The sequence below is a fragment of the Carassius auratus genome, chromosome 16 (genome assembly GCF_003368295.1).
Source record: "Carassius auratus strain Wakin chromosome 16, ASM336829v1, whole genome shotgun sequence".
NCBI lineage: Eukaryota > Metazoa > Chordata > Actinopteri > Cypriniformes > Cyprinidae > Carassius > Carassius auratus.
Window position 1 is genome coordinate 26,649,325 of NC_039258.1, and position 18,276 is coordinate 26,667,600.

Genomic DNA, 18,276 nt, shown 5'->3' on the forward strand with positions numbered 1-18,276 from the left:
GACCGGAAAACCATACTGGATGCCGTGATCTTCAGGCCCTTAGACACAGCACTGCATCACATACAGGAATGCTGCTGTAATGGAAATCACAACATGGGCTCAGGAATACTTACAGAAAACATTGTCTGTGAACACAATCCACCGTGCCATTTACAATTGCCAGCTAAAACATTGCCAGCTACAAGTGTGACTGCATCATATAACAATTATTAATTAATAATATTAATAATGTTCATCGTCTAGCTGACTACGTCTTGTATTAATTTTTTCAAAAAATCCTGTTAAACGTGCACAAACTGACAGTCACCACCATAAGCTACTACTAAATATTGTAGAAACATAATTTTCTGTAAAGTTGCTTTGTAACGATTCATATTGTAAAAAGCGATATACAAATAAACTTGAATTGAATTGAATTGAAAAAGACTCTATAGGTCAAAAAAGATGCCATATATAAACATGATCCAGAAGCGCAGGCGTTTTTTCTGGGCCAAGGCTCATTTAAAATGGACTGTGGCAAAGTGGAAAACTGTTCTGTGGTCAGACGAAATCAAAATTTGAAGTTCTTTTTGGAAAACTGGGACACCATGTCATCCAAACTAAATATGACCAGGATAACCCAAGTCGTTATCAGCGCTCAGTTCAGAAGCCTGCATCTCTGATGGTATGGGGTTGCATGAGTGCGTGTGGCATGGGCAGCTTACACATCTGGAAGGCACCATCAATGCTGAAAGGTATATCTAAGTTCTAGAACAAAATATGCTCCCACCCAGACGTCGTCTCTTTCAGGGAAGACCTTGCATTTTCCAACATGACAATGCCAGACCACATACTGCATCAATTACAACATCATGGCTGCGTAGAAGAAGGATCCGGGTACTGAAATGGCCAGCCTGCAGTCCAGATCTTTCACCCATAGAAAACATTTGGCGCATCATCAAGAGGAAGATGCGACAAAGAAAACTTAAGACAGTTGAGCAACTAGAAGCCTGTATTAGACAACAATGGGACAACATTCCTATTCTTCAACTTGAGCAGCTTGTCTCCTCAGTCCCCAGACTTTTGCAGACTGTAGTTAAAAGAAGAATGGATGCCACACAGTGGTAAACATGGCCTTGTCCCAACTTTTTTGAGATGTGTTGATGCCATGAAATTTAAAATCAACTTTTTTCCCCCTTAAAATTATCAATTTTCTCAGTTTAAACATTTGATATGTCATCTATTTTGTATTCTGAATAAAATATTGAAATTTGAAACTTCCACATTATTGAATTCTATTTTTATTTACGATTTGAAATCAGGTTTGTAATTTGTAAGTGGATAAATAAATAGTTTATTCATTCAAGATTTTGACTTGTGAGAGTTACGTAAGGCTTTGTAGATTTTTGTTCATGTGAATTTAAAGTAATCAATTATATATGATCCTATTTTTTCATGTGGTGCCACCCACACAAGCCCAAAGGAATAGAGACTATGCTATGTGTCACTGTGTTTGTAGTGCTGGTCTTTATAGTTCACAGAAATGTCAGAGCAAAAATGAAAGGCAGCCACCTGTGAGACACACATAAATAGACACATGTGCATGCATTCAGATTCTCCTTTCCTCCTGTCTTACCTGCTCTAAATTCAACTTTTTAAAATTCTTAGAGACTGAAAGACAAGTTTCAAGCAGTCGCAACACAAATGGTGTCAGTCAAGTTTTGATTAGTTTGGTTTGATCCTGAACTATGCTATTGCTGCAAAACCAGTGCATCTGTCTGACACCCAGCAAAAGAGTTTAGTAATGTGGATTAAATTTGCTTTAATGGTTCACTATACACTAAGTAATGAAGGTTTGACTGCTCTAGTGAGCCCCTGCTGATGAAAGTTGTAACTAAATTTTTTTCCTTTTAAAATTATGTTTAAGTTAAGAATTATTTGAAGAGATTTGAAGTTCATTCTCAAAAAAAAAAAAAAAAAAGAAAAGAAAAAAAGAAACCCACCTCAAATTGGGCAGTGCATATGACAGCTTTTATTCCTTTTGAAAATAACTGAATTGGTGTAAGCAGTTAAAATAAAGATTTTTTTTTAGTCTGAAGGTCTACACAAATTAAGTGATGCTTTTGATATACTGTTGTGGACATGATTAAGGAAATGTCTACTATCAACTATGTAAAATTAGATTGATCAAACATAAGAGAAATGCAAAACAGAATTACAATCTACTGTATAAAACATGAAAAGCATTTGTTTTTCAATATATTCACATCCTTGAATGTTTCAGCAGTGATTATATGTAAGTGCATATAAATCATAAGTTTAAGCTGTTAGAATTCACACATATATTATCTCTTGAGAACGAAACAACACTGTTTTTCCATCTTCTTCAATCTGCAAAAGAGGATTTTACAGTCAAAACAGGTTTACAAACCCTGGTTGAGAAGATTGTTTGTTAACGTATGTAACTTACTAAGCCCATTCTCACGAGTATCTCATCGTTGGCATGCAGGAACTCAGCTTTGGCAGTAGGTGAGTATGACGAGAGACGTCTGTCCCATTCAGTGGGTCCGAAATCTTGCTTGACATCCATAAAGACACGCTTAAGTTCCGAAATGCTGGCATAGTGCTTCAAAATCATCTCATGGGACACATCAAAATCCTAAAAAGAGCATATATTAGAAGGATTGATTCGACTAGACAAGCCTTCTTAAATCCTTAACGCATGAACCAATAAACATTTCACACACCTCCAGCATCAGAATGCTGTGACGAATATAGATGCTATCTCCTTCACTCCTCCTTGTCTACAAAAACACAAGACTGTGGATTAATATGGATAAGAAGGAACATGACAAAAATGAAAGAAAAGGATGAGTGTCTCACCTTCCTCATGAGCACCGACTCAGTTGCAGATTGCTAATATAAAGAAATATGTTTTTAAAGGATTGAAACATATGGACTTTCACATATTTCTCATGTGTGTATGTGAAGTTTGTAGTACAGTATGTGTGTGTTTGTAACCTCAGACTCCAGTGTGATGTTCCATGCGTCTTCAGTCCTCTCCTGATAGGTTTTCGTAATGGACACAGGACGTGCGGTCGGAGTGGAAGTGAGTGGTTGGTCAGCTTGGATCTGTGGGCGGGGTTTGGGCGGAGCCACTGGGGAAATAACAGGTGTGGGTCGAGGAGGGGGAGCTAGAGACAGAGGAAGAAATGTTCAGGAAGACACAGTAACAGATGAACTGACATGAGAGAATATTCATTGCTGATGTCTTTTGTGATTCATACTGTAATCTTTAGAGGAGATGCCCATAAGTGTGGACCAGTCATCCTCCACTTCTGTCTGCAGGTGTACTGGTTTTTTCTCTGGTACAGATGGTGTTTTTATTCTTTCCTCTATTTTTATCTGCTTCCTCCGTTCTTCTTCCCATCTCATCTTCTCTTCCTCAGCCCTCCTGTCCACTTTAAGGACATCTGCAACAACTTTAAAGAAAGTAGAATCAGAATTTGTTGACAAAGACCGCAAGTTGTGTGATCATGTTATCGATCCCACTTATATGTTGTTACTTTGTATATTCACAAAAATATATATATATATTTGGGGTTTAGTAAATTTATTATTATTATTATATTATTCAGCAAGGACACATTAAATTGATCAAAAATATAAAAAGAATTTTACCTTATTTTTATATGTAACTATTTTCAATAATAATAAATATTTTCTGAACATCATATTAGTATATCAGAATGATTTCTCAATGATCATTTGACACTAAATACTGGATTTATGGTTGTAATGACATTTTTAAATTATATTAAAATAGTAATAAAAAAAAAAGTGTAATTGTATTATTCCACAACATTACTGTTTTTACTGTATGTTTGACCTATGTGAGCATAAAAAAAATAAATATATTAAAAATATATAAAATGTGTATGCACCTGCTTCTTTTAGTGAAACATCAAAAAGAATGAACCAGTCGTCATCTTTTTCAATCTGAGGCTGTGCTTCTGTCTTCACAGTAACAGCTGCTTGAGCTCTTCTTAAATCCAGCTCCTGTTTTCGCTTCTCTTGTTCTCTTAGTCTCTCTTCCTCCTCCTCTCTCACTCTCATCTGCTGCTGTCTCACTCTTCCGTCTTCCTGTTCTTTCATCCTGCGCTCTTCGGTAGCCACTGCAACTGTAGATCAAACGTATAAAGGTTTCACTAATTATAATATGTCTTTCACCTGAAGCAAATGAGACATGCAGCTCTTGTAATCACCTGAAGGGACGCTCCTCATCTCAGGAGGTGCTGCATCCAAAATCTCAAACCAGTCATCATCAGCTTCCCGAACCTCGACAGGAATCACAGCATCAGCTCTCTCTCTGCGTTCATCGATGATCACTCTCTTTTCTTCAGTGATCAGTGTCTTCTCTCTCATCTGCTCCTCCACCACTCTCTGAACTCTCTGGTCTTTGATGGGTTCACGGACCTCAAAATCTCTGCCTCTGACATCTGAAAGTTTGCATCATTAGAAGCTTGAGAAATTATTTGTACCCCTAAATTCACGTATTTTTCGGACTATAAGTCGCATCAGTCCAAAAATACGTCAAGATGAGGAAAAAAACATAAGTCGCGCTGGACTATAAGTCGCATTTATTTAGAACCAAGAACCAAGAGAAAACATTACCGTCTACAGCCGCCACAGGGCGCTCTATGATTACAGTGTAGACTACAGGAGCAATGAGCAGTATAGAGCGCCCCCTCACGGCAGCAGACGGTAATGTTTTCTCTTGGTTCATTTCTCTTAGTTCATTTCTCTTGGTTCATGTCAAATTAATTTTGATAAGTCGCACCTGACTATAAGTCGTGGGACCAGCCAAACTATGAAAGAAAGTGCGACTTATAGTCCGGAAAATACGGTATTTTAAAAATTGCATTTATGAGAAGCATGTATTAATGATTCTTAGTAGTCTTGAGTAAAAACATTTTAATTATACAGTTTACAATAAAGTTGTATAATGTAAATTTTAACCCAATAGGTATCATGACTGTTTTAATATTCTTTGTTAAATATTATGGTATGCAGTGCTATATGTTAAAATAAATTAGTAAGTGGTTTTATTTGTATTTTTGTTGCTGTATATTTGTGATAGTGTTCAGGCATGTGTGTTTCTGTACCTGATGGCAAACTCTTCTGCTCATGCGGCTCTTTGTCAAAAAGCTGAAACCAGTCATCATCAATGTCTCTGGGCGTGACTGGAAGCTGTGGTGCTTGTATGATGCTTGTCCTCTCCTTCTCTAGTACGATTGTTTGTTCTTTAGTGCTCACGGTCATCACCTCGGTCACTTGCTCCTCTGTCCTCACTCTGCTCTGAATCACTTCCTCTCTGGTCTCCTCATACAGCTCAACAGCTGGAGCTCGCCGTAGTGGAGATAAGGGCACTGAAACAAACACAATGTATGATGTACATTTTGATTATGCTTTTACATATGTGCATTTGTGCTTGTGTGTGAGTGTCTGCACCTGATTCTTTAGGAGAGACATCTAAATGGAACCAGTCATCCTCCACGTCTCTTTGAGGCTCTGCTGCTTTCTGCTCCAGAATAACTGGCTCTGGCCTTCTATAAACTTCTGTCATCTGCTCCTGTGGGTTTATCTGCTCCTCTTCTTTTCTCCTTCTCTCCACAGCTGGCTTTTCTTCGGACTCCAAAGGAGGCACAGACACAACACGAGCTTCTGGAGTGACGGAAATTACACATCATCAATGAAAATCACCACAGCAACGATCTTCTGTTGCAAAAGTCATTCAAGCAAAAATCCATTTACTTTCTGCTTTATTTCTCACATATAATTTAACTTACACTAACAGCATCTGCTCGTCATTTTCAAGTCACTTAAAGATGAATTTTCATACTTAACATTAACAACAGTGTTTTTGGATCTCAAATGCCACAGTTACTCTTCATCTCTGTTTACAAAAAAGTGCAGTTTGGACATTCTGCTCGTCTTTGTTACATGGATAGAAAAGAAAATCATATATGTTTACAAAAATATATTTATAATACAGTGGCACAGTATAAAATACCCTGTTCCAGAAATGTTGGGTGACTTTGCCCTCTAATAATGAAGCACTGGCAAAATTTGAGTGTGATTATGTTTGCAGCAAAAAAGTCCTTCACCTGATGGGAAACTCTTCTGCTCATGCGGCTCTTTGTCAAAAAGCTGAAACCAGTCATCATCAATGTCTCTGGGCGTGACTGGAAGCTGTGGTGCTTGTATGATGCTTGTCCTCTCCTTCTCTAGTATGATTGTTTGTTCTTTAGCGCTCACGGTCTTCACCTCAGTCACTTGCTCCTCTGTTCTCACTCTGCTCTGAATCACTTCCTCTCTGGTCTCCTCATACAGCTCAACAGCTGGAGCTGGCAGTAATGGATACACCAACGGCTCTGCAACAGATCAAATCCATGATGCATGCTAAGATATGTGTGTTTATGTTTGTGTGTGTGTTCTTGACTGTGGTTGTGTACCAGATTCTTTAGAAGAAATGTCAAAATAGATGAACCAGTCATCCTCCACGTCTCTTTGAGGCTGTGTTGTCTTCTGCTCCAGAATAACTGTCTGTGGTCTCCCATAATCCACTGTCACCTGCTCCTGTTGGTTTATTTGCTCTGCTCTCACTCTTCCCTGGATCACCTCCTCTCTGGTCTCCTCATACAGCTCAACAGAGGGCACTGAAACAAACACAATGCATCATGGCATATAATAATTTGTGTGTTTTACATGAGCATTTGGTTATGGTTGTGTGTGAGTGTGTGTACCTGATCTTTTAGGAGAACCATCCAAAACATCAAACCAGTCATCCTCTGTGTCTGTCTGAGGCTCTGCTGCTCTCTGCTCAAGAACAACTGGCTGTAGTCTCCTATAATCCACTGCCACCTGCTCCTCTTGTTCCTCCTGGACCTCCTCTGTTTTCACTCTGCTCTGAATCAACTCCTCTCTTGTCTGTGTTTTTGTCTCCTCGGGTGTCACCAGCTCTTGCTGTATTTTTCTTTCTACCACTATCTTCTCTTCTTCCCCCTGATCTTCTTCAGGAGTGTATCTGCTCACATCTGGTTACAGAAACCCATTTTAGTGAGAAGTAGGCTATTTTAAAATCCTATTTATGCATGTTTCATAAAGAGCGGTCAGGAAGAACCCATTTGCTTAGCTACTCGCAGGGAAACTGATTCAACTTATATAGAAGGAATAATCTAGACACACAGTCACCAAACAGACATGAAATATTAATTTAAACTTTATCTTTCAAATTAATTTTTCATTTTGTAAAATATAAATTAGCTTTTATTTAATTAAAATAATCATTTTCTTAGCTTTCACTTAGAAAAACTAGCTTTTTAACGGTTTTAAACAACATTATCGTTACAGTTGTGCAGTTCACTATTCTCATTGTAGGCTATTATTATAATGATTATTAAAACTTTTTTTTGCTATCACGTGAGTATGCGTTTCTAAATTCAGGAGTCCACAGTGTGATAAGAGACACATGAGAGTAGTTATTTTAGTTGAACGATGGTAAATATAATATATCTATATCTGACCACCAGCTGGCGCAAAAACAAAACAAAAAAACAATCAGAATACGGTATTTCAGTGAGTCATGTAATAAAAGGTGAAAGTTTTTCATAAATACCTGGAAGGGAGAGTGATATTTCCATAGTTTTTGGAAGCACATCAAACACAATGTACCAATCGTCATATTTCTTCATTGGTTGGGGAATATACATCTGTTGCAGCTCTTCTTGAATTCCTCCTGAAAAAAAATGTGATGTATGACATTTTTAGTTTTCAGAGGCATTTCAATTAACTTTGAAATTGAAAGCATTTCAAGCATTTGATGAAAAGCAATGAACACAATTTCTGGTGACAGATGCACAGCTGATCACATGACATACCTCTGGGGGTTATGTCAGCAGTGAGCATCAGTGGCCTGCGATCTAGTAAAATGTACCAATCATCTGGCTCCGCTCGTTGAAGCTCCTCCTTCTCAACTTGCTGCAACCTTTGTTCCAAACGTTCCACTTCCTGTAATCCAAACCTCAGCTCTTCCACCTCAGCTAGCGTATGCTTGATAGCGTCCACCTCCTCTAGTCTCTGTTCCATGATTTCCAGTCTGTCAAAAGTGTCCTCAGATCCCAGTGTCATATTTTCGGTGACTATTACACGCCTTTCAACCATCTCCATCATCTCTATCTTTTTGTCTACATCTTGTGATTCCACCAAAGAGTTAACCTTCTGTGTCCACTGTTTAGTGATCACTACCCTTTGTGTTCTTTCTCCATTGACTTCTAGTACTTCTTCTTTTAGTGTTTCCTTTAGAGGTTTTACAATTTCCTGTTTGAATTCAAAATCAGGAAGTTTTTTCTCAATGATGTCAGACCCTTCCTGGACGACCTGAACTTTATATGACTGTTTTATCACAAGCTCATCTGTGAGCTTATCCTCTGACCGCTCCACAACTTCCACATCTTCTCTAATTTCTTCAGTCTGGAGGGGTTGCTGGACACTCAGTAGTATAACTGGAACAAAATAAACCAAAATCACCAAACACAGCTCTTTCCTTGAGGGAATGTCAAGTTTGAATGGAAACTAAAATATTTACTTATGCACATCAGTCCAATGGGACTTGGACATTTCTTTAGGAATGTTTTGGAAATGTCTTCCCAGCTTGCCATTTTATCCTTATGTCAACAAATGTATCATTGGTGGCTTGACTTCTAATTGGTATGTGGTGAAGTGACTATCATCAGAGTCTGTTCCCTTCTATAATGTACACAGTGGTCTTTTGGTTGTGTTAAAAAGACTTACATGGGGTGCCGTCAAGAAGAACACACCAGTCGTCTGGCTGATGCTTCCACTCCTGCAACTCCTCACTTTCTAGCATGACATCATCTGTACAGGATGTTTACAGTTCATCAGAATATATATATATATATATATATATATATATATATATATATATTTTTTTTTTTTTTTTTTTTCAAAAAGAAAGAGAAGGGAAAAGACATGTATAATGCAAATGACAATGTGTATGTTTGAACACATGAGTTATTAATGAAAACAAATTAAAGTATGTGTTTAACATGAGGTCAAATGTATGTGTTGTTAAATGGCAAGAGCAAATAAGAAATTCCGCCTATTTATTTATATACTCTGCTCATGAAAGTGACAAATATTTATAAGGCAGTCAGTTTTTTTTCAGATTATTACTTTAATGATTTTATTATGCCTCACCTGATGTAGAAATGCGCCATTTATCTGGACCATAGACCAGGAACCAGTCATCCAACTCTGTTCGAACTGGTTGTTTTAAAACATCAAGAAATTCTTCATTTCCTGAAAATAGATATATCGTTAACCTTTTTCCAACTAAAACAATTACTTGCATTTAATTAGTTAAGCAGATAGATAGATAGATAGATAGATAGATAGATAGATAGATAGATAGATAGATGCCTTTTCTCTTGATGATAAAACGTGTGAACTGTGGAGGAGCCCGGGTGATGTTGCCGCTGGCTTCCAGACACTCAGACTGCGTGCGCCCTTGGTAACGGAACCTTGAACCCAAGGTCAGGAGCCTTTTTGTTTTTGTGTCTTGAAGTCTGTTCCTGGAAAACACATTCAGAGGTACGGTCTTATGACTTGAAACTTATGCAGTCATGTTTCTGAGCATGTTTTTACTATGTGCAATTCTTCCGAATACTGTTTTTACATATCTCACTAGAGCGCCCCCTTGTGTTTCTAATGGTCATAAACGCTGCACCTCGTCGAGCCTTGGTTTCGTAATACATATATATGGAAGTACCTGAAGAAACTATGATGTTCCACACAGCATTTCCACAGTTGTTTGCAGGCTCGGTAGCTGGCCAATTTGAAGCTGATGACACCCTCAAACTCATCCTCCTAAATCAGGTCACATGGAAAAATGTAACTCATAGAAACCCAACAAAACTCCTGAGTTTGTCACTACACCAAATGAGTAAAGGAATGCATAATCCAACACTAATATATGTAGAAAATAAAGATAAGGGTTATGGAGAATAAAATGAATGTGCATGAATACCTCAGAAGGGCGCATCTTCAGAAAAAAGGTGCTGCGTTTGTGGGAGGTTTTAAGAACTCTGGGCCAGAGGAAAATGTTTGTTTTAATCTCATCCTCATATACCATTAGTCCTTCAAAGCAAACGCCGATCATCACATCTGCACCACTGACATCCTATGAACATATCAAACAATACATTATATTAAAGTTTTCATTTTTGAGTTGATATACTATGAACACTTTCCAAGTTGAGTTCAGTAAATAAAATTACTTTGGCAGGATGCAGGTCTACTCCATACATGGGGAGCTGCATGGCGTTCTCGAGGAAAAGCATATCTGCCTGGGCAGGACTCATGAATCTGGATTAAAAAAAAGAAATGATATAAATGTGTGTGGTTGTGTATGTGTTAGAGGACATGTGTGAGTTTGATTGTTGGTGTAGGATACCTGTATGTGGAATGCAGCTCCATTATTCTCTCCTCCAACTCTTCACTCTGATTGGGAGCAAGAACAATTTCACTGACATAGTTGTTCTGGTGGAGATTTGGATCATAATCACCAAGTGTTGACTGAACGGTGTATGAACCCAACAGAGCTAAGATGTCTGATGGACAGGGCAGTCGACCAATCAGAATGTCTTTCCTCAGCTGAAGACACAGGAGATATCTGAGAGAGTTACACAGAACAGTGTGTTCAGTCAACACAGAAAGACAAACGGACAGAACAGAGACGAAACCTAAGTGTGAAATGCAAAGTGTGAGGAAACATTTCAGGAACAGATTTCAGTCAAGTGTTGAATATCTGGATGGTTTGTGTCTTATTGTACCTTGTGATGTCTTCAGCGAGGATGGAGGGATCAGGCGGGTAAAACTTGATGTTAAAAAAGAATTCCGTTTCTGGACCTGAAACCAACACACAGGGAACAGATGCACAGATCAAAACGCAAGAGTCTTTACAGGCCATTAATAAAGTATATGTAAATAAAAATCACATACTCTTTATCTGTTTTCGGATCTCTTTAGCACAGTCCAGCCATACCTGAATTAATAAACACAGAATGATTACACAATTTTTTTTACATTTTATTTATCAAATATTGAATATAATAGAATCATGTCACCCTGATAAAAAAATAAATACCCTGGTACTAGGAGAATCCCACATGACCAGACCATAATAATCCCTCTCAATCAGGTTGAGGTGGTCACAAACTTTTTTAAAGAGATCCTGTCCCAGTGCATTTCTCTGTGGAAGAAAGAGAGTTTAATATATATATATATATATATATATATATATATATATATATATATATATATATATATATATATATATATATATATATACACACACACACACACACACACACACACACACACACACACACTTTATTCATTCATTTATAGTTTTCTTCTTCTTGTAAGCATACTTTTTTATTAATAATGATAGATAGTATAGATAGTAGAGGGATAGTATAACTTGAATAAAGAACTATTTGCCAGTTGAGAAAAAAAAGCTTAATCATTATTACTACAAGATATGATATTATATTAGGATGCAAGATATATTATTTTCTGTTGTTCAGGTACCTCCAGCTCCCACACAAAGTAGGTGTCGTCCAGGAAATTCACTCGGCACAGCAACATGTCTCAAACTTTTCTCTTCTCTTCTATTAATTCCTCTGGTGCTGGAATTCAGTTGTCTTTTTCCTTTTCTCCACTTTGGATATCAGGTAATAAACTACAAAAGTTCAGTTCTCTTCAGAACTGCACTTTGGGTCACATTTCTGTTACTGCGTTTCTATACTGCAGCAGCACACGTCTGTGAGAGGCATCATAAGAAGCCCTGCCCTCCTGCACTGTCCCGTTTTGTGATAGTGCTCGGAGTGTTTTAGAAAGATATGACACACCCTGAGACAAACACATATAAATACATGCACATGGCTGTTTACAGTTGTGAGTGAGGGGGTCAGTCATCACATGACGAACATTAATTAATTTATCCATCACGATTGGAGAAAGATGCGGCAAGGAGGAATCACTTCAGTATAAATGGATTATTTACAGTATTTAATGTGATGTTACCCGCGCTTTCTGACTGATATAAACTGATAAGAATGGGTGCGGTAGTGAAAACCTTCATGTGACTCTTTCCTCACGCAACATCTTACGACAAAATATGTGTAACTTCAAAGTGAAAAACTACAGTCTCCAATAAACAAAATATTCCAACCACATACTCACTGATATGAGACACACTAACATCTGTTTATCCATCCTCTAAACCTGTGTGTAAGGTCGTGCATGGGGAGGTTTCCTTACTATTTAACATTATATAGAAGTGCGTTGTGGTATTACTAAATAAATGTGTGTGTCTTGGGCAAATGAATCCCAGAACAGCCCTCTGTCTGTTATCTCTCAGTGCAGAGGAAAGCATGAGAACCTCAGATAGATAACACTGTAACCGTCATACTTTTATACATGTCCAGCCTAGGACACGTCATTTGAGACAATTTTATAGATGGTTACATAAAAAATATAGATTGGGTTCATTTGAATCAGAAAAGTAAAACTGTCCAGCTGTCAGATTATTGCAAAATGAAGTAGGCTCCAATGATAAACTCTGCCAACATGGAAAAGTACCTTTTAGTTTTCAATATCTCACATATGAGAGTTTGTTTCATGGTTGAAAAAGTTGAGTTTGCCGCAATACTGAAATACTTCAAACACGTCCAATTTTCAAATAATTGCGCTTTCACGGTAATTTGGACATAAGTAGCCGAGACTGGTGAAATCAGAGATTTTTTCCATTATTAACCAATGTAGTGTTCCTTTTTTTACTGCAAGGAAGATATTCAACTAAATGCAGCTGGAGAAAATAGAAAGAAAGAAAAACACATCAAGTCTGATAAGTGAGATCATTTATTGTTATGGTTTCATTAAATCTAGGTTATTTAACTGTTGCTGATAGCAAAAGCTGTACTGTATTATTGTAAATAAAAAACCTGGCACGAATAGATGGCAAATGAAAACGGAAATCAGTCATCTTTAACGATTTCCAAAATAATAAATAATGGTTGAAATTGAGTTGTTCTTGTTTAATTCATGTTTACAGCTATCATTGAACAATATTAGGATTAAGTGTAAGATTGACGGATACAGTATAAAAGACATTTTCTGCCGAATGATCAATAGTGTGTCAGCAACAATAAAGATGTCATTCCCACTGTGGAGGATGGAAAAATTAAATCACAAACACACAAAAACAAACAAACAAACATAAATCATGACATATGTTTTAGTATAATATATCAGCAAATGCCGTCTTTCCCATTTTCTGGAATTTTTGGTGTTCAGTGTAAGTTATACACAATCAACAGCATTTGTGGCATAACGTTTGAAAAGTAATTTCAATTTGTCCCTCATTTGTGTTCCTGCAATTGAAATGAAAGTGAACGGGTCCTGTTTTTGGAGGATTTAAAAGTAGAAAAGTGCATACATTCATTCTTCTTTTAAAACTATTACTTGATCTGTAACATTGCTTAAATCATGATTTTACAGTCATTTAAGGGTTGCATATTGCATAGCATTATTGTGTCATGATTATGAGATTGTAAAACTGGATATTGCCTTACACATTAATAGGATAACAAGTAATTTTTTTCCACACTAAAATCATGTTAATAATGTACACTGCTTATGTCCTGTGGCTATACCATCAAAAGATTGAGAATTTTAATGTTTAAGAATTGGCCACATTCACTTTCCATTGTAAATTTCTAACTGTAATTCAGTTTTTTTTTTTAAAAAGAGAGACATGGAGAATTATGCCAAAAATGCTGTTGAAAAATAAATTTGCACAGATTCTAAAATGTTCCTTGAAATCTGTTCAAAATAAGTAGCAACTTTAGTGAATGTTTTAGCCTCTTCAGCCTCACCAGGTTTATATATAAAGCATTATTTACAAAGAATATTTACTTATTGTTTGTGTATGGTCACTTTAGCAGGCAAGATAGTGATGGGTGTGCTCTGGAGGCCTGGGCCAAAGATGGGGAACAGCTTTCCATTGAACTTATCATTGTATGTACATAGGTGCTTGTTGTTGCCTGTATCCCAGAAGGACACCTCTCCCTTCTCCATATTGACCTTTACCCTGATAGTTTCAGGCCTTCTCTCTAGAGTCAGCTCAGTGCGTGGAGTGGTCAGTGCACTGTAGACTCCTTTACTCAGACCGATGGTCCACACTCCAGCTTTTGTTGTTACTGTGAACTTTCTCTTCCGAACCACTGACTCCTTGCATACTCCTAAGATCCATTTGGGGTGGTCAGCCACACGGACCTCCCAACGGTGGCGCCCTGAGGAGAAACCCTCTGAGCCAAGGACAAAAACACAGGGATCAAACCTCTCAGGGTTGTCTGGGAAAGTCTGTCTTTCCAGACTCTGCTGCACACTGGAAAAATCAGGAGATATGGAGAGCCAGGGCGAGACTGTGTTGGGATCCAGGATTACAGGCACTGCAGACAAATCAATGTTACAGTGACCCACAAAGATCTCAGAGTTAATCTTACATATATTTTAGACAAGGTGAAAAGTGCACTCACAACATGTGACATGAGTCAGCATCTGCTCCCAGACTTTGTAACCCAAAGCACCTACATGCAAGGCCATGTTGATGAGTGCTCCTTGAACCTTCTTTGGTTCCTCACTAGTCCACTGGGTTCTGTGACAGACATCAATGCAAATTTGGCATGTGGCCCAACAGAAGGTTGCTTTCTTTAAAAATGTGACTTCTTTGTGAGCTTTGCAAAAGTACATGGATACTACTTTTATGCATAAACCCTACCCCTATTGTATATCCACGGAGCACTTGAAATATATGGCATGAGTCACCAAGGATAATTCTGTGATCATGTTTGTCTCTATTCACTATGGACAAGCAGGGCATTTTCATCAATCATTGATTAATTATATTTTTCAGTCATTTAAATTTTTGGATGAACTATCCCTTTAAGATGAATTAAGAAACTAGACATTCATGTTGACTTTAATAACATAATTTATGTGTAGAACAAAAAAAATGCATTAGTGTGAGTAAATATTACTTATTTATAGTGGAGAAGAAGGAAGGAAGAAATTCATAGCAAAGCAGAACTAAGAAACACTTGATAAAATGGCACATACCGTCTTTTTAGCTTCTGGAAATTCTGTGGAAGAAGAAAAGTTGACTTATAAGAGCTGAATGTGGGACATGTCTCATTTATTTATCAGTTATGTTAAAAGTGTGAGAAAACCCAGTCAGTATGAATATAAAAACTCAACGACACGATTTCATGTCAAGTCCTCTTCTACACTTGCCATATTTAATCTAGGTTGAAGATATTTCTCAGCATTGTCCATTAAAAATGCAATTCATCAATACAATGACTGGAATACACATAATATGAAAAGTATGCTTTTCATTTTTGACTTAAAGTTCATTCAGATTTTTTTGGTAGGGGCTTGAGGCATAAACAATGACCTGACATGAATTTGAAAGGAATTCGACACGACAGAATGAGAGGACACTTTTCAGACAGTGAATTTAAACTTATCGTGAAAAGACGTTCAAAGCCATATGAAACCAGCATGAATAGAAAAAATAATTTAGGCACGTGCGCTCTAAACTAATTTTTTTGTCATTGACCCACCAGTGATTAGTCCAAAGGATTCTGCCTGTAATCTAAATATTGAAAACAACACTTCATCAGACCTGTTAAAATACCTGGATGCAAATGTGAATCCTGTTTACAAATGGTAAACACAGAGTTAAGTTTTAATTATTATCAGGGAAACATATAAAAGCTATAAAAAATGTACCTGAAGGAAAGTCAAATCCTCAGCTCCCATTTCCCTCTTTACTGACTGAATCAGTTCTGCAAGAGCCGTGATATCACGACTGATGGTTTCAATCTTCTCATTCACCATTAGCTTCTTCTCATTTTCTTCTCTATACAACGCATGTATTCTAGATGACTCCTCATCACGTAAGACCTGATGGAGTCTTTCAAACTCTTCTTTGATTTGTTTCTCTGCATCCTTAGTCTGGTTCTGCAACAATATAGACAAGCAGAATGATAATTAGTTCTAAATTAGTAAGATTTGACAGCATTTTATGCATTTGGCCTTAAAAAAAAGTTTACGGAGACTGCTTACCTCAAGAAAGGAGATGGTTTCTCTATATCTTTTTTTCATTCTTTTAAAGGAGTCCTGCTTACTTTCCAGTATTTTGATTTTCATGTTAAGCTCATCCTATAAGACACTGCACGTTAGAAATGTGTATTTATGTATTTCAATAAAAAGGTCACTATTAATTTCAGTAGCTGTAACACGTGAGTTGTTTTTTATACCACAGTGGGGGAAAAGCAATAAGTTCACCTTGCAAAAAGGCACTCCTTGCTCTATAGGCACCAGCTCGTGTCCCGGATGAAGAGTCACGCACTCGACGCAAACGGGTTCCTCGTCTTTAATGCAGAAGAGCTGGAAGGGCCGCTGGTGCAAACCACAGATAACCTCATCTATACCACTGCCCTGTCCTCTCCAGTTCCTCTCCTTCTTATAGGACACGCAGGTGTTTTTTAGTGCGCGGTTGGGGATCGGGGTCTCTCCGTCGCAGCATTTTCGGCACATCGGGCACTGCCGCTTGGACTGGTTCTTCCAACTGCCCTCCAGGCATTCCTGACAGAAACTGTGGCTACACGAGAGCAACACGGGCTCCTTAAAAATGTCTTTGCACACAGGACACGTTAAGTCTGACTCTAGAAGAGATGGCCTGTCTGTGATATCTTCGTCACTGTATTCTGCCATGTTGTAGCTAGCTAACTTTCGCTTTCATTAAACGGCAGTTTTCTCAGCCGAGTTTAAAAGACGTTTAAATATCGCAAAGCGATTTAACACATTATCCCTTCTTCGTTTAAAAGGTTAAGTTTGTTGTTTAAAAAGAAAGAAAGAAGCGATTTGTTAAGGAAGAGACGTTCTACCTGTTTTCGTCTTATTTCTATCAACTTCCGCGTTATGTGACGGAGCATAGTAGGGTTGCCAGGATTTCACAAGAAACCCCTCAAATCGCCACTAAAAACTAACACAATCGCGTTCCAGGGGGTCTCCAGTTAAAAAATCGCGTTCGGTGGGGTAAAACACGGGGTTTTGTTCGGGGTTTCCCTGTGAAAATTTGGATTCTGCGGACATGAAAAACAACCCGCGGGCGGCAAAATTGTAAAAGTAGCCTAATTTCGCGGGAAAAACCGCGTACTTGGCAACACTGATAGGAAGGGTGGCGATCGAGAACTTCCGAGATCAGACGAGATCGTACGCGTATGGTTGGTATGGCCAGAAGCAAGGGCAGAAAATAAAATAAAATTACAAACAGTTAAACAAGTTTGTCTACATTTTCATACAGAACTGGTTTGTATTATCTCCAGAGTTGACCTGAGGACCATAAAAGGGACTTATTCATTTATTAATTAATTATGGTATTACTATTTTAATGTTTTTGAAAGAAGTTTCTTACGCTCATCAAGCCTGCATTTATTTGATCAAAAATACAGAAAAAACAGTAATGTTGTGAAATATTGTTACAACTTAAAATAATAGTTTTCTTTATGAATATACTGTTATGCAAAGCTGAATTTTCAGCATCATTACTACAGCCTTCAGTGTCACATGTAACATCCAGTCTATCACATGATCATTTAGAAATCATTCTAATATTCTGATTTATTATGAGTGTTGGAAACAGTTCTGCTGTCTAATATATTTGATAAATAAAAGGTTAAAAAGAACTGCATTTATTCAAAATAAAAACAATTTCTAATAATATATATTCTAATAATATATTTTCTTTACTATCACTTTTTATCAATTTAACACATCCTTGCTGAATAAAAGTATTGATTTTATTTTAAAAAAAAGAAAGAAAAAAAATTACTGACCCCAAATTACTGACCAGTAGTGTATATTGTTATTACAAAATATTTATATTTTAAAAACCTTTTTTTCTTTTTTTTTCATCAAAGTATCCTAAAAAAGTATCAAATGTTCTGAAAAAATATTAAGCAGCAGAACTGTTTCCAACTTTGATAATGAATCATCATATTAGAATGATTTCTTAAGGATCATGTGATAATGATCCTAAAAATTCAGCTTTGCATCACAGAAATAAATGATAATTTAAAGTAT

At 37.2% G+C, this 18,276-nt stretch overlaps 2 protein-coding genes across 3 annotated transcripts; both read right to left on the minus strand.

Moving 5' to 3' along the window:
* Positions 1-1,983: 1,983 nt before the first annotated feature.
* Positions 1,984-11,915, minus strand: epb41b (erythrocyte membrane protein band 4.1b). Of its 2 annotated transcripts, none has more exons than XM_026284913.1 (26): positions 11,653-11,915; positions 11,207-11,311; positions 11,062-11,104; positions 10,893-10,968; positions 10,514-10,732; positions 10,338-10,425; positions 10,088-10,240; positions 9,830-9,927; positions 9,481-9,632; positions 9,259-9,360; positions 8,833-8,916; positions 7,920-8,543; positions 7,658-7,777; positions 6,786-7,076; positions 6,495-6,698; positions 6,147-6,413; positions 5,491-5,700; positions 5,145-5,408; positions 4,245-4,478; positions 3,924-4,160; positions 3,267-3,461; positions 3,001-3,173; positions 2,863-2,895; positions 2,727-2,783; positions 2,450-2,638; positions 1,984-2,370 (listed from the first exon to the last, which is right to left on the minus strand). In XM_026284913.1, exons 1-26 carry the CDS (start codon positions 11,707-11,709, stop codon positions 2,314-2,316), a joined length of 4,332 nt encoding a protein of 1,443 aa, XP_026140698.1. In that variant the 5' UTR covers positions 11,710-11,915; the 3' UTR covers positions 1,984-2,313. The 2 variants fall into 2 exon arrangements, with proteins under 2 accessions (XP_026140698.1, XP_026140697.1); XM_026284912.1 differs by having other exon boundaries at positions 5,491-5,703; positions 11,653-11,914.
* Positions 11,916-12,966: 1,051 nt separating this feature from the next.
* trim35-28 (tripartite motif containing 35-28) lies at positions 12,967-17,163 on the minus strand. Its single transcript, XM_026284916.1, has 6 exons — positions 16,477-17,163; positions 16,255-16,350; positions 15,919-16,149; positions 15,244-15,266; positions 14,664-14,782; positions 12,967-14,576 (listed from the first exon to the last, which is right to left on the minus strand). The coding sequence occupies exons 1-6, from the start codon at positions 16,903-16,905 to the stop codon at positions 14,041-14,043; spliced, it is 1,434 nt and encodes a 477-aa protein (XP_026140701.1). The 5' UTR covers positions 16,906-17,163; the 3' UTR covers positions 12,967-14,040.
* Between the last annotated feature and the right edge of the window lie 1,113 nt (positions 17,164-18,276).

Bases quoted from the DNA above. Each gene is read 5' to 3' on its own strand.
- trim35-28 (XM_026284916.1), bottom strand. From the start codon at position 16,905: ATGGCAGAATACAGTGACGAAGATATCACAGACAGGCCATCTCTTCTA. The intron at 16,150-16,254 runs GTAAGCAGTCTC...ATATTGTTGCAG, and splicing joins AAACCATCTCCTTTCTTGAG to AACCAGACTAAGGATGCAGA. The intron at 14,783-15,243 runs GTATGTGCCATT...TGTCTGTCACAG, and splicing joins TTCCAGAAGCTAAAAAGACG to AACCCAGTGGACTAGTGAGG.
- epb41b (XM_026284912.1), bottom strand. From the start codon at position 11,709: ATGTTGCTGTGCCGAGTGAATTTCCTGGACGACACCTACTTTGTGTGG. The intron at 9,361-9,480 runs GCATCTATCTAT...ATCTATTTTCAG, and splicing joins TTTTATCATCAAGAGAAAAG to GAAATGAAGAATTTCTTGAT. The intron at 5,409-5,490 runs GTGCAGACACTC...TGTTTGTTTCAG, and splicing joins TGTCTCTCCTAAAGAATCAG to TGCCCTTATCTCCACTACGG.